Here is a 15,949-nt window from a genome sequence, read left to right as displayed (position 1 = left end):
GAGCTCGGCACTGCGGGCGGCTGGCTTCGCGCGGCGGGAAGAAAGATGGAGGCAGGCGGCCGTCGGGGGCGGGCGGCGTGGTGTGGCTTCCCTACCTCCGACGGTGGGTCGAGGTTAGGAACAAGCGCAGCCCGTCCACGGCCGCGCCGTGGAAGCCATTACGGTAGCTGGACCTCCGATGAAGCTTCGATTCGAAGCGGTGTCCGAAATCGAATCGGCGGCTGCAGGGGGACAGCCGGTGCTACTTCGGCGAGGCAGGCGACGGGGGGCAGGCAGGCGGAGTCAGAGGTGGGCGAGCCTGCAGCGGCGGCCTCAATTTTGGGCGAAATCGAACGGCGGTGGAGTTGGATATGTGGCGGGCGATGGGCGATCACGTGGAAGCCAACTGAAGGCACTTGGATGGTTGGCATGCAGCTGTCGTTTTTTACATCTTTGATGGGTGAAGATGTATATTTGCATCACCAATTGTTATATTTTACGTCTTCTTCGGAAGGTGGATGCTGCTGGATGTTTGGAATAGACTTCACTCATACACGAGCTGCCCTAGCACCACGGGCTCCCGGTCTTCATCTCTGACTCCTCCCTCCCGTCCTCCCCTCCATCTCGCCGGGCCATGGCTCGTCTCCTCCTCGTCGTCCTAGCGGTTCACCTCACCGCTGCCAGAGCCTTCGCCGCGTCAAGCGTCGGCGGCCGTAACGGCGACTTCGACCCCTCCCGCGTCGTCCAGCTCTCGTGGCACCCCAGGTGAGGATCTGATCTTCCTTGCTTCACCTCCCTCTGAGCCTACGCAACGTACAACTCTGATGGCTGCCTCTTTTGTGCGCGTGGCCGCTAGAGCGTTCCTGCACAAGGGGTTCCTCTCGGACGCGGAGTGCGACCACATGATCGAGCTGGTGAGTATGGCCGCCCCTCGATCTCGTTGTCTCGAGGGAGATTTTTCCTTTTTGGCTGGATAATGGTTGATTGATTCGGCTCTTGCGTGGTCTGTAGGCGAAGGACAAGCTTGAGAAGTCGATGGTGGCGGACAATGAGTCGGGAAAGAGCGTCCAGAGCGAAGTGCGGACCAGCTCCGGCATGTTTCTCGAGAAGAGGCAGGTCAGCACGAATGGACCTTGTGATTTCTTTGTTCTTGATAATCTTTCGCAGATTTTATTGCTTGGGGGCTTGATAGGTGCCTACTTTGGATTTGATTTATATCACGATCTCGATACACAAGCGAAATTAATACAATTGTTATAGAATTATTCAGATACATAACAAATACATATTTTTTTGTTTCTTCTGACAAACTTGAAGTTTAAATTTAAAGGGCATTAGCTCCACTGAAAGTGACATCATTAATCCTCCCTGGAAAGTTTCAAGTTGATTTGATGTCTTACTGAAGTCGTGTTGTTGCACTGAATGTTTCATTTCTTATTTGTTGTGAATGCATCTTTTGTCAAATGTTGGCTGAGCTATAGTCTAGAAAGCACAAACATTTCCCTTGTAGGACTGTATGCAAAGTTTGCCACTTTACTGATTATTAGTGATTACTACTTTATTGACTTCATTTGTATACACATCTGAGATATGGATTGTGGATGTCCATTAGCAGATTTCCCATAATATGATCTACAAAGTGGGTGACAAACTTCAATTTGATTGGATGGCTGATGCTTCTTATCCTTGGTATATCATGTATTTTATCGAAGGTGGTCGTTCCCTCAGCAGTGTGCCCCTAAAGTCCATTTAATATTATCATTTTTCATTAGAAATGTGATATAGGCCCAAGCCTAGGAGTGGCCCAATCTTCAACAATTAGAGGTGGATTTCTGTAAGAATACGAGGGAAATCACAAGGAACACAAGATAAACTAGCACAAATCAACACACATGTTGCAACACAAGATACACATGGATAAATAGTTGATCCAAATCATCCACAAGAGAGAGATGGAACAAGCTAGGGTTCTTCCCCGAAGTCCTAAGACATGGAGGTCTTGAATTGAAAGTTGTCACCGATGAATTAAGCTTATGTGTCATACTTGAGGCTTTGGGAGAGAGTGATTGAGCATCATTTGAGAAGAAAAACGAACATCACAAAAAACCAATTTGGTTTTATGCTAGGGAGACCGATTATAGATGCCATTTTCCTCCTACTACGCCAGCTTATGGAAAGTTATAGGGAGCGAAAGAAGAATCTTTGTGGTTTTCATTGATTTGAAGAGGGCATATGAAAAGATACCAAGGACAGTTATTTGGTGGGCGATAGAGAAACATAAAGTACCAAGAAAGTACATCACCTCATCAAGGATATGTACGATAATGTTGTGGCAAGCGTTTGGGCAAGTGATAGTGAGACCGATACCTTCCCAATTACGATAGGACTGCATCAAGGATCATCCTTGAGTCCATATCATTTTGCCTTAGTGATGGACGAGGTCACCCATGATATACAAGGAGATATCCTTGGTACATGTTCTTTGTTGATGATGTGATGTAGTCCTAGTTGACGAGACTAGATTGAGTGTCAATAGGAAAATAGAGTTGTGGAGACGGACTTTAGAGTCCAAGGGGTCTAAGCTTACTAGGACCAAGACCGAGTATATGAGGTGTGACTTTTGTGGTGTTAGGTGCGAGCATGGAGAGGTTAGTTTAGGACATATAGTGCCTAAGAGGGACACCTTCCGATATTTGGGACCAATGCCACAAAGGAACGGTGATATTGATGATGATGTTAGCCATAGAATCAAAGTAGGGTAGATGAAGTAGCGGGAGGCATCTACCATCCTCTATGACTAGAAGGTCCACCAGAAGCTCAAAGGCAAGTTCTATAGGACGGTGATTAGGTCCAGCGGAAGCTCAAACGTAAGTTCTATAGGACGGTGATCAGACCTGTGATGCTATATGGAGCGAAGTGTTGGCCTAAAAAGAGAGAACACATCCAACAAATGAGTTCACTGAGATCACATGCTAAGGTGGATGCGTGGCATTACAATAAAGCGTCGAATTAGAACTAGGCAATACATGGTAAGGTAGGGGTGGCACTGATTGAAGAGAAGCTTGCCCAACACCCTCTAAGGTGGTTTGGACATATCCAACGGAGGCCTCTAGAAGCACCGATGAATAACAATATTCTAAAGAATAGCGAAAAATTGGGAGGGGTAGGGGACGACCAAAGTTGTCTTGGGAGGAGGCAGTAAAAAGAAATTGAAGGACTGGTATGTACCTAGATATTTGGCTCTTGATAGGACTGCATGGAACGTAGCAATCAATGTACTCGAACCTTAATTTACTTTCCTTCACTTTGCTTACTTGTACTTGTTCACTTTTTTTTTGGGTTCTTGTAGGTTTCTGTTGGGTTTCATCTCTAGCCTACCCCAACTTGCTTGGGACAAAAGGCGTTTGTTGAGTCATATTGCCCGAGCTTTAATAGTGGTCATTCTCAAGCTTGCAACTGCGATTGTTTAAAACTTACTCCCTTCGTTTCTTTTCACTCCGCATATAAGATTTGGTCAAAGTCAAACTACACAAAGTTTGACCAAATTTTTATAAAAAAGTATGAACATCTACAATATTAAAACTATATAGTATGCAAATACATTTTGTGGTGCATCTGATAATATTGATTTCATATTGTCAATGTTTATATTTTTTAATATAAAGTTAGTCAAACTTTACAAAGCTTGACTTTGACCAAACCTTATATGCAGACTAAAAAGAAACGGAGGGAGTACTAGATGAACGGAACGTTCAGTATTGCTAATATGTGTGCGTATAACCACATGTGATGGAGCTTCCTTTCTGCGCCAAAGATCTTGTTAGACCTAGTTTTGTATAAGTTAGTAGGACCAATAGGGGCAACTCCAACGTGGATTACAAAAACAGACCTCACCAAATGTCTGCGGACTTGTCTGCCGACAGGTATAGGGGCGGGTGCCATCCAACCGTAGGCACCAAATGTCCGCCCCATTCCAAATGGATCTTTAGGAAACAGACGACTCATGCTAAACTGGATGATTTTGTTAAATTTTGTTATATTACAAAAATAATGGACAAAATTTAACAAAGTTTCAACTAAACCGAATGACAATTTAACTAAACCTAAGCTAAATTATTGAGGTATCGGGCGGTGACCTCATAGGCATGGCCTCCAAGGGCGCTAACACCATCGTCATCGTCATCATAGCCGCCGCCACAATTGTTGTCATCCTTCTAGTGGCGGAAGGCCCGCTAGGCGTCACGGCAACCCTGATCTGCCGCCGTTGCTTGCAGACGCTTGGCCGCCTTCGCCGGATAGCGACGGTCGGACGTGGAGCGCTTGTAGTCGCACGCCGTTGCCTTTGAGATAGGTCAAACGCTCGGACTGGCAAACCCCACTTTGAGGAGCTGCTGCTGATCTGGCGATGACGGGGTCCTGTATCAATCAATGGCCCATGCCTCCGCGAGCGCAGGGTTCGCTGGGACCTAGGGCGGTTTGACCGCGCGAACGATGCCGGATGTTGCACATTGCGCTGCTCCCGACGCGCCGCCTGGGAGTTGTCACTGTGGAGGACAAGTTGCCGCCTCCGCCTTCGCCTCCATCACCAAGGTAGTAGGCTAGGCGGCTCCTCAATGGCGATCGGGCACTATTGGCCCCTCATCCTTAACAACAATTGGGCGCCACTGGCTCTTGGATTCCCGACAGGATGGAGACAGCTACGCAGTGGGGATAGTGGCTCCTTCATGCAACATCCGTTTTGGGCGCCGATGTTGCGCGAGAGCTGCGGGGATGGTGGCGCCAGACCGCGGTTGTAGCACGACCGCTCGAGCAACAACTCCATATGCTGCATGAACTCCTTGTCCGTTGTGGCGTCCTCGGCGAGGAGTGGATGATGTTGCTCCTTGGTCGATGCCAGCGGGCTCGGAGGACGCGGTCGGCGGTGGCAGGAGCCAAAGCTCCCCTGCTCTGCCCCCCGCGGATCTGGAGGGGGTCGCGGAGAACCACTTCGAGCCGTCCTACTTGCCTATCCCTGCCGTCGGAGCTGTAGTTCTACGGATTTGGGGGAAAGGAGCGGAGAGGGGAGGCAGCGGTGTAGAGTTTACGCTCGCGGCCGGCTGACTTAAATAGCTGGGCAGGGGGACAGACTCTGCTTCAATGCGGGCAGTGGCGGCTTCTTGGCCGACACGCCTGTGTGAATGCCGGGCAGGCGGTTGGCCGGTCAGGAGGCATGAATGTGTGTAGGAAAATGTCCTGTCATTTCATCCGGTCATGTTTGCTTTGACCGGTATGAATGTGTCGCAGAGAGCATAGCAAGGTTTCTAGGCGGAGCGGAGAGAGGGTTTTTCGATGTAGGTTCGCGGTGTCGGAGACCTACGTGGCAGACGTCCGGATGCCTATAACCTCCCCTACATTTGGTTCCGGTTTGTGGGATTTCGGACGTCTGGACCGGTCCGGACAAATTTGGTGACTGCCGTTGGATGGCAAAAAATGTTCGGACGTTCCGGACATTTAGGGGTGATTTATTGATGCGTATTGGAGTTTCCCTAATAAGCTATCTCGCCATGCGTATTGGTGATTTATTGATGTTCGTGATCCCTTGGCCACATATATATATATATGTTTGTGATCCCTTTGGCCACATACGGAATTAGTAGAATGCTACATAAGGCATGTCTTATAGTAGTTGCCTCTATTTTAAGTACAACTTGTAACATCGAAAGATCAAGGCAAATTGACTAGAGGATGAATAGGAGATTCTATAATTCCTACCCGAAAGGAGAGTAGTCAGCGGAATTGAAGAGAAGAACTGATACGGAGTAAACAGTCTGAAGAAACAGAGACAGTTCTAGACAACATCGGTAACAAATGCATCAATGGGTACACACGGTAATGAGGGAACAGATGCAAATAGCAGCAGAGGTAAGCATATATGCACATGTAAACTAGAACTTACACTTAGCAGAAAACAGTAGCAAGAAGGATTCAGTGCTAAGTCAAATGCAAAACAGTATATACATGACAAGAACAGTGCACGAACAGAAACGTAAAGGAGTGAGTAAGATATAGAACCGGGTTGCAGTTGAAGACACATGATTTGTTTACTGAAGTTTAAGTTGGCAACATGACGTATTCATTGGAGAGGCTGAGCACACTGCTCCGAAGTCACACAAGGCTTGACCTTTATTCTCCTTGAGCTATGTTTGTCAGAACTCGCCCAATTACTCATGGTAGATATTGCGTTGATCTCGAACCGATACGAAGTTGTTTGTTGCGAATCAACACTTTGGATGCTCACCAATTGACGCTTAATCGTCTACAACATGCCAATTCTTCAAGAGTAATAAGCAGAGTTTCAAGGCTCAATTGTTCTTGGGGTGATGCTCAATCACAACTCAAACTGGTATCTCCTCATTTAGTATTTTTCTCAGAATATGAGAAATGAGAAACTCAATGCATACATAACAGAATCCACCTCAAACCGGAGGGGGTAGTGGGCTATTTATTTCCTTGGCACAGAAAACTAGTTGTTGGTCGGAAGTTCTTCAGCCAACGGTCTGGGATCGAACTGTAGCTCACAACAGTAATCTGGTTCACTCTGAGGAACCTAGAGCAACTCCAAGAACTTGAGTTCCCTAACTCCTTGATGAAGCTAATAACGGTGACATACCGAAGAACTACACTCCTGAGTACTCAACCAAGCTGATTCCTCAGACATATTCAACTATGCCACTGAAGCTAGTAGATTCATCTAAATGGAGATTTTTGAAGTCCTTTGTGTAGATGGTTGGGTTATAAGAGCATCTCCAACCGGACAGAGTAAATATATCCGTGGATGACAAGTTCGCGGCCCCTGCAACCACAAGCCCTATTTTTAAAATCTCAAATCCATGCAAGCAGTGGCGGAGCTACAGCAAGGCTGAGTTGGCCATGGCCCGCCCAGTCCATGAGTTTTTTCTATTGTATACCTACTGTTGGAACATGCAAAATAAGCCCAGATACGCATTTCCTTCAGCCGGCCCGCCCAACTAATTGGGCCAAGCTCCGCCACTGATGCAAGCACATGCACATTGATCATTGAACGGTACACACAAATAAGATGTCGATCACTGAAACACAAATAAAATTTATTTGAAGAGGAAAATAAAGTTCAAACATAAAATCTATTCAGAGTGCATAATTCAAACATAAAATTCAATGATTTTCAGTGTGGATCCACATATGCTCCACAAGAACATTGAGTAGTTGCACGTGCGCCTGTGTGTCTTGAAGTTATCAATGCATCTCTAAAAGTTCACAACATGCTCTGCATCTTTGTTCCGAGAGGCGGACATGTACTCTGGGCTTCTCAAGATCATGTGTGCGACTGCGGGCTGCCCCTTCGCCCTCATTCTACACAATCATGTTGTGCAAGATTACACAAAGGTCATCACCTACCACAATGTCACCGGATCCCACATCATTGCAGCTCCAGGAACAATACCCCAACGAGCTTGGAGCACTCCAAATGCCCTCTCCACATCCTTGCTAGCACCTTCTTGCATTTATGCAAAGAGACATCGTTTGTTACCTTGGGGATAGGGTATAGTCTTCACAAACACCGCCCACCAAGGATAGATACCATCGGCAAGGTAGTACCCCATGTTGTGGTCATGCTCGTTGATGGTGTAGTTGCAAGTCGGAGCATCTCCATCACAAAGTCTCTTGAACAACGGAGATCACTGAAGCACATTGATGTCATTGTGAGACCCTGACATGCCAAAGAAAGAAAGCATGCCAATCCACAAGTCCTTTGATGCCACTGCTTCAAGTACGATGGTGGTCTCTTTGGTGCGACCTTGATACTGCCCGCGCAAACCTGCCGGGTAGTTTTTCCAGTGCCAATGCATGCAATTGACTGAACCAAGCATACTTGGAAAACCTCTTGCCCCTCCAATTGCCAATATTTTTTCCCTATCCTCAGCATTTTGTTTGCCATGGCCTCAATGCATGTGCGATCCATCTGGATGTACTCATCAACAACATCTGCAGCTTTACCATCACAAGCATGCTCATAGCAGCCTTGCATTTCTGTAAAAGAGAGAATGATAGTTGCCCGCAACAATCCTTCCTTGGCATGAAGTAAGGATCATACGCCTTCACACCATCCACTATGTGCAAAGAACAAATGAGTGCTCATCTGGAAGCGATGCCGACGCCCCCTCCCCCCTATGAAATACATGTATTTTTTAAAATTAGTCGTTGTAGAGACTCTGTGCGCCACTTATCCTATCCCGGGCAACAACTATCTGGCCCTTTATCGAACCCTTGAAGTTGAGAACATGCTCTTGTTTCTTCATTTCTTCCTGGATGCTCATCATCATAATTATGTCAGCATCTTCGTCGTCATCGATGTCTAAATTGGACAAATCAGTGGATTCTTCGAATATATAGTCATCAAGCTCCTTGTAACCAAAATCATCATCCGAGGAATCCATCGCTTGCCTACAAATGAGCAAAAGAATCTCAAAAACAGCTCGGACATTTTGTCGAACACATGACGGCTAAGGTGTATGTCTGGCGGAGCAGGACGTACCGGGGCGGCAAGGACGGCTGAGAGGGGTTTGGGGCCCGTGGTGGCAGCGCTGCGGGTTGGGGATGGCGCAGACTAGGCAGGACAGAGGAAGAGGGCGGGTCGGGCGAGGGTTGGTTGGGGACGATTTGGAGAGATTTAGGGTGGGTCTGGCCCTATCGGATCCGACATGGCGGACGCGTCCGGGCAGCCCAAAATCCGCCCCACAGGGTTTGAGGGGTGCCAGACAGCCCAAACATATGCGCTGGTTTGGGGGGTCTGGTTGGTGGTGTGTTTTTTCTGTTTGGGAGGTGACGGCTATCCGCCCGGACATATGGGGGTGGAGTAGGGACCACCTGGACGCGTCAAACAAGATTTGGAGTGAAAGTTGGAGTTGCTCTAACTGAGCGTCAAACATGATTCACCTTGTTGACACGATATCCAGCCCCCCCCCCCTCCCAATACTATGACTCAAATCAAGAAGCAACAGAAGAACTAGAAACAGAAGGTTCACTACAGTTTTTTTTTTCAAGCGGCAGACCAAATCCTTCAACATTATTCGACAACATACTTCGGTTAAATCATTTCTTCAGGGACTACCAATCCGTGTATATATAACTCTTAACTGTTTGTTATGAATGATCAAAAAACACCAGGGGACACTAGATGCACCAACAAACATCATATTTTAACTAAAACAATATTTTAACCCTGCAAAAAGAACATTTTAACTAAAACAATCATTTGGCAGGATGAAGTAGTAGCAAGGATAGAGGAGAGGATTGCTGCTTGGACTTTCCTTCCGTCGGGTACTTTGACTTAATCTAACCATTTCATCTTGCCTTTTCTGTTTTTCTCAAAAGTTTGTAATATTATATCAATTATTCTTTCCATGCTCAGAGAATGGCGAGTCCATTCAAATATTACACTATAAGAATGGTGAGAAGTATGAGCCACACTATGATTACTTCCATGACAAAAATAACCAAGCTCTCGGTGGTCACCGAATAGCAACAGTGCTCATGTACCTGTCTAACATTGAGAAGGGTGGAGAGACCATCTTCCCTAACGCAGAGGTAATTTCCTTGCTCTTTCTTTCCCGACTTTCTTAGGCATCCGTAAAAGAAAAGAAAAGAACTTTTCTTAGGTATCCCATGCACTAATTCAGATATTCTGCAGGGGAAGTTAACACAACACAAGGATGAGACGGCATCTGAGTGTGCTAAAAATGGATATGCAGGTACGGTCGACAGGCTCTAAAGATACTGAAGTACTTTTGAGATCCTTGCACACCATATTATTACCTCTGTACCCCTTTTTTTGATAGCTTCAGTACTCAGTAGAGCTTAGTTCTTCGATGTGCATCTTAATTTTGCATATCTTACTGGCTCCATATGCAATGATAATTGACGTTATTGTGAAGCTTAAATTGTTTGTTGTCGTATGCAGTAAAGCCCGTAAAAGGTGACGCCCTGCTGTTCTTCAGCCTCCACCCTGATGCAACGACAGACCCTGACAGTTTGCACGGGAGCTGCCCCGTCATCGAAGGCCAGAAGTGGTCCGCCACGAAATGGATCCATGTGAGGTCCTTCGAAAACTCGGGCAAGCAGGGAGGCGGGTGCGAGGACGAGAATGTCCTCTGCTCGCAGTGGGCTGCCGTTGGGGAGTGCGCCAAGAACCCCAACTATATGGTGGGCACCAAGGAAGCTCCTGGCTTCTGCAGGAAGAGCTGCAACGTCTGCGTGCAGTAAGTTAATTTTTAATCCACCCATCCACCGTCATCACACGGCATCGATAAATTACTGGCCCAGTACCGGGTCCAGGGTGTGTGTGACTGCTCATAGATAGCATGTGTGATCTGGAATGGAATTAAACTGCAGCTGGAGAAAGAAAAATACACTATACTCGCTAAGAACTTTGTCTTTTGGGGCTGCTCAGAACTTTCTTGTTTACCCGTTTTAGCCGAGCAATCAAATTAATGAAGATGGATCCAGCAATCTTGTTCCATTGGGTTAGTGTCGTCTCCTTGGACCTCAACGTTGTACTATGTTGTTCTGGCGGGACAAGAAAACAAGATGGCAGCACAAAATGGAAAAGAAAACGATCTGATCTGAATCTTATCTTCTTGACGTGGTCTTTACTTGTTGAGCTGTTGGTTCGCTGAGTGGGACGGAATCTACCAAACCTAATAACTTTGCTTTTATATGTCCTGAGCTGTTGCCTGCAGGTGGATGCTGACACGAGCAAGAATAATTTCCTGTCCCCCAATTTCTCATCTATTATTCCTTTTCTCAGTTTGTGTAGTAAAACTGCATTCAACTCCCAGCTGGTACAATGGCAACATGCTCAGAGAAGATCACAAATGGAGTACGTAATAATCAGAGGAAAAGATAATCACTGCCGGTGCATATGTGTTGAGTAAATAGGCAATTTCTCGATTAAATTAATCCATGAGTAAATCACTAGCATGGCATTGACTAAGTTGATGACGTATTGACTTTGATCTAAACATGCACGTACTAAGCAAACAGTAGACAAATCTACACATACTGCTAGTACTGCTAATATGAAAATAATCAGGAGCGGGATAAACGAGTTATACCCTCCAGTAGGCCACGCAGAGGCCGCGGCTTTGGTGGCAGCAGCGGCGTCCTTGGCGGCCTTCTTGTCGGCTTCAGCTTTCTCGGTGGCGGCACGGTCGACGTCGGTGGACATGGTGATGATGAAGGCGACGCGGACGTAGAGGAAGTAGACGATCGGAAGCGAGCAGTCGCGTAATCGCTGCCCAAAAACCTATTCGCCCCTCACCCCGTACAGGAACCAGAAGGGCGTGGTTTCGGAGACCTGCTCTCCCGTCGACCCTGTACGCGGCGGACGGGATGGAGTCACCAGTGGCAGCAGCAGCAAAGGAACGACGATGGGCGTGCGCGTGAGCAGATGTGATATGTTCGTGGCGGCTAGGGTTAGGAGACACCGCATACTTATATGCGCAGCCGCGTGGAGAGACGTGGGCTCGACCCACGTCCGAGTCCGTGACAGCCCACGATCCGACGTCTCAGATCGTGGCCCAGCTATTAGAAAACTCTCCATTAGTGACCGGCAAAAATTGTTGGAAATATGCCCTAGAGGCAATAATAAATTGATTATTATTATATTTCCTTGTTCATGATAATCGTTTATTATCCATGCTATAATTGTATTGATAGGAAACTCAGATACATGTGTGGATACATAGACAACACCATGTCCCTAGTAAGCCTCTAGTTGACTAGCTCGTTGATCAATAGATGGTTACGGTTTCCTAACCATGGACATTGGATGTCGTTGATAACGGGATCACATCATTAGGAAAATGATGTGATGGACAAGACCCAATCCTAAGCATAGCACTAGATCGTGTAGTTCATATGCTATAGCTTTTCTAATGTCAAGTATCATTTCCTTAGACCATGAGATTGTGCAACTCCCGGATACCGTAGGAATGCTTTGGGTGTATCAAACGTCACAACGTAACTGGGTGGCTATAAAGGTGCATTACAGGTATCTCTGAAAGTGTCTGTTGGGTTGGCACGAATCGAGACTGGGATTTGTCACTCCGTATAAGCGGAGAGGTATCTCTGGGCCCACTCGGTAGGACATCATCATATGCGCAATGTGACCAAGGAGTTGATCACGGGATGATGTGTTACGGAACGAGTAAAGAGATTTACCGGTAACGAGATTGAACTAGGTATTGGATACCGACGATCGAATCTCGGGCAAGTAACATACCGATAGACAAAGGGAATTGTATACGGGATTGATTAAGTCCTTGACATCGTGGTTCATCCGATGAGAACATCGTGGAACATGTGGGAGCCATCATGGGTATTCAGATCCCGCTGTTGGTTATTGACCGGAGAACGTCTCGGTCATGTCTGCATGTCTCCCGAACCCGTAGGGTCTACACACTTAAGGTTTGGTGACGCTAGGGTTGTAGAGATATTAGTATGCGGTAACCCGAATGTTGTTCGGAGTCCCGGATGAGATCCCGGACGTCACGAGGAGTTCCGGAATGGTCCGGAGGTAAAGAATTATATATAGGAAGTGCTGTTTCGGCCATCGGGACAAGTTTCGGGGTTATCGGTATTGTACCGGGACCACCGGAAGGGTCCCGGGGGTCCACCGGGTGGGGCCACCTGCCCCGGGGGGCCACATGGGCTGTAGGGGGTGTGCCTTGGCCTATATGGGCCAAGGGCACCAGCCCCAAGAGGCCCATGCGCCAAGAGATGGGAAAAAGGGGAGAGTCCTAAAAGGGGAAGGCACTTTCGGGGTGCCTTGGGGAGGATGGACTCCTCCCCACCCTTGGCCGCACCCTTCCTTGGAGAAAGGGGCAAGGGCTGCGCCTCCCCCTCTCCCTTGGCCCTATATATAGTGGGGAAAAGGAGGAGCAAACATACCTGAGCCCTGGCGCCTCCCTCTCCCTCCCGTGACACATCTACCTCCTCCCGCAGCGCTTAGCGAAGCCCTGTTGGAATCCCGCTACTTCCACCACGCCGTCGTGCTGCTGGATCTCCATCAACCTCTCCCTCCTCCTTGCTGGATCAAGACATGGGAGACGTCTCCGCTCCGTACGTGTGTTGAACGCGGAGGTGCCGTCCGTTCGGCACTTGATCATCGGTGATTTGAATCACGACGAGTACGACTCCATCAATCCCGTTCACTTGAACGCTTCCGCTTAGCGATATACAAGGGTATGTAGATGCACTCTCCTTCCCCTCGTTGCTGGTTTCTCCATAGATAGATCTTGGTGATACGTAGGAAAATTTTGAATTTATGCTACGTTCCCCAACAAAAATAAGCGCGTAGGTGTGAGCTCGGCTCGGCTCAATCCCGCAATCCGCGGCGCGACGAGGCGTGGCGTGGCGTGGCGAGGTGGGCGGCGGAGGAGGAGTGCGCGAGGGCCTCTTCTCTTCTCAAACTCCAATAGCATGTAGAAGAGAAATCCTTATAAACCACTCCAACTCTCCTTCCACTTCCGGGGTGGGACTAAACTTCCCACTTCACCTAGTGCCATATAACCCACATGGGCCCTTAAAGATTTTTCAGAAATTGCAATGTGGGCCTAGAGCCCATCTCAGATTTCAGCAATCCCCCATCAGATCTCGAGGGCCCATTGTGTCCTCTGTTCCAATTGCTGTTTCGATATACCAGTGTTTCAGTGAAGACCTGTTAAGGTTGAACTTCACCTAGAACAAGTGGCTACACTCCTTCATAACTGAACAATGGACTATGCCTTGAATTGTCAGTTTGGCGTAAAGAAGTTTCACTACATGTCTTACTAGTACTAGGCTGCCGAAGGCTGACCCCTCGGGTGGAGCATATAAGTCACACTCCTGACCTATTCATGAGCTTACTAGAGATCACCCTAATCTCATAGACTGTGACCAGCAGTCAGGCTCATATAGGTGTGTTCCTCCAAAGATCGCTCTGTAGGATAGCATCTTGCTTTTATAAGCTTTGGAACACATTGAGACCGTAGTCATCCTACCATACAGTATCGAGAGTATTGCATCTCCAACGGAGTGGGTTAGTATAGTTACTCTCCTCAGTTCACCACTAACTTGTTTTCCCAGGTCCTAGTTCACGAGATCTCCGATCATATAGGTTGGGTTACCACCATGGCAACTCATGTGGGTCTCATACCCATCTCCCTCGATGCATTATCTATCACAACATGTGATAGCCCTTTTGTAAAGGGATCTGCCAGATTCTTAGCCGTATGGACATAGTCCAACGCTATCACTCCGGAGTTTCTTAATTTTCTGACAACTTTTAATCTCATTCTTATGTGTTTGGTGGACTTCATGTTGTCCTTTGAACTCTTCACCTTGGTGATGACAGTCTGATTGTCACAGTTCATAAGGATAGCCGGAACCGGTTTATCAACCAATGGCAAGTCCATCAAAAGATCTCGAAGCCATCTCGCTTCAACACCAGATGTGTCTAATGCCGTTAATTCTGCTTCCATTGTCGATCTCGTTAAGATCGTTTGCTTGCAAGACTTCCAGGAAACAACGCCACCTCCAAGAGTAAACATATACCCAGTTATGGCCTTCATCTCATCAGCATCAGAGATCCAATTCGCATCACTATACCCTTCAAGTACCGACGGGTATCCGGTATAGTGAAGTCCATAGTTCATAGTACCTTTCAGATAGCGCATAACTCTCTCAACAGCATGCCAATGTACATCACCCGGTTTGGAAACAAACCGGCTCAGTTTGCTCACAGCAAACGCGATGTCAGGCCTCGTTGCGCTCGCTAGGTACATCAGTGAACCAATGATTTGAGAGTATCTCAATTGATCATTAGCCATGCCTTTGGACTTTCAAATCAATACGCTAGGATCATATGGTGTTTGAGATGGTGTGCAGTCCGAATATCGAAAACGACTCAACACCTTATCAACGTAATGGGATTGCAGAAGTGTGATCCCACCCTCATTATCTCTCAGTAACTTGATGTTCAAGATAACATCAGCCATACTAAGGTCTTTCATCTCAAAGTTCTGAGATAGAAACGATTTGACCTCCTCAATGACTTTGAGGTTTGTTCCGAATATCAGTATGTCATCAACATACAAGCACAGTATAACTCCTTCGCCCCCACCATGGCGATAGTATACACATTTGTCAGCCTCATTAACAACGAAACCAACAGATGTCAGAGTTGTATTAAACTTATCATGCCATTGCTTAGGTGCTTGTTTCAGGCCATATAAAGATTTTATCAACCTACACACCTTTCTTTCCTGACCATCTATCACAAAGCCATCAGGCTGTTGCATGTAGATTTCCTCCTTTAGCTCTCCATTTAGAAAAGCCGTCTTAACATCCATCTGATGGACGAGAAGACCATGTGAGGCCACCAACGAGAGTAATACTCGAATGGTGATCAGTCTAGCCACAGGTGAATAAGTATCAAAGAAATCTTCCTCTTCTTGCTGGTCATAGCCCTTGGCCACAAGCCTAGCCTTGTACTTTTCAATCGTACCATCGGGCCTAAGCTTCTTTTTGAACACCCACTTACATCCCAGTGGTTTGCAACCATAGGGACGGTCAATGATCTCCCATGTCCCGTTAGCCATGATGGAATCCATCTCGCTACGGACCGCATCCTTCCAGTAGTCAGCTTCTGGAGAGGCATACGCTTCTGAAATAGAAGTGGGAGTATCATCCACGAGGTACACGAAGAAATCATCACCAAAGGTCTTTGCAGTCCTTTGTCTCTTGCCCCTACCAAGGGTTTCCTCGTCATCCTCCTCAGGATTTTCATCATGTGTTTGTTCATAATATTCCATAGGGATGGCAGGTTCAGGAGTTTCCTCAGATTCCTGTCTAGAAGTGCTTTGCATATCTCTCATAGGAAAAATATCCTCAAAGAATGTAGCATCCTTAG

General features: G+C 47.0%; 1 protein-coding gene across 1 annotated transcript; it reads left to right on the top strand.

Annotated features, from left to right (window-relative positions):
- Nucleotides 1–476: 476 nt before the first annotated feature.
- On the top strand, nucleotides 477–10,634 carry LOC125552281 (putative prolyl 4-hydroxylase 7). Its single transcript, XM_048715784.2, has 7 exons — nucleotides 477–744; nucleotides 836–893; nucleotides 991–1,095; nucleotides 9,261–9,318; nucleotides 9,410–9,585; nucleotides 9,689–9,749; nucleotides 9,959–10,634. The coding sequence occupies exons 1-7, from the start codon at nucleotides 614–616 to the stop codon at nucleotides 10,258–10,260; spliced, it is 891 nt and encodes a 296-aa protein (XP_048571741.1). The 5' UTR covers nucleotides 477–613; the 3' UTR covers nucleotides 10,261–10,634.
- The last annotated feature ends 5,315 nt before the right edge of the window (nucleotides 10,635–15,949 follow it).

The sequence above is a fragment of the Triticum urartu genome, chromosome 1A (genome assembly GCF_056163025.1).
Source record: "Triticum urartu cultivar PI428250 chromosome 1A, HENAU_Tu73, whole genome shotgun sequence".
NCBI classification, from domain to species: Eukaryota; Viridiplantae; Streptophyta; class Magnoliopsida; order Poales; family Poaceae; genus Triticum; species Triticum urartu.
This window is presented reverse-complemented; position numbering and strand designations above follow the sequence as displayed.

Excerpts from the sequence above, each read along its gene's own strand:
- LOC125552281 (XM_048715784.2), top strand. The coding sequence starts at position 614 with ATGGCTCGTCTCCTCCTCGTCGTCCTAGCGGTTCACCTCACCGCTGCC. Across the intron at positions 894-990 it reads GCGACCACATGATCGAGCTG|GCGAAGGACAAGCTTGAGAA; the intron begins GTGAGTATGGCC and ends CGTGGTCTGTAG. Across the intron at positions 1,096-9,260 it reads TGTTTCTCGAGAAGAGGCAG|GATGAAGTAGTAGCAAGGAT; the intron begins GTCAGCACGAAT and ends ATCATTTGGCAG.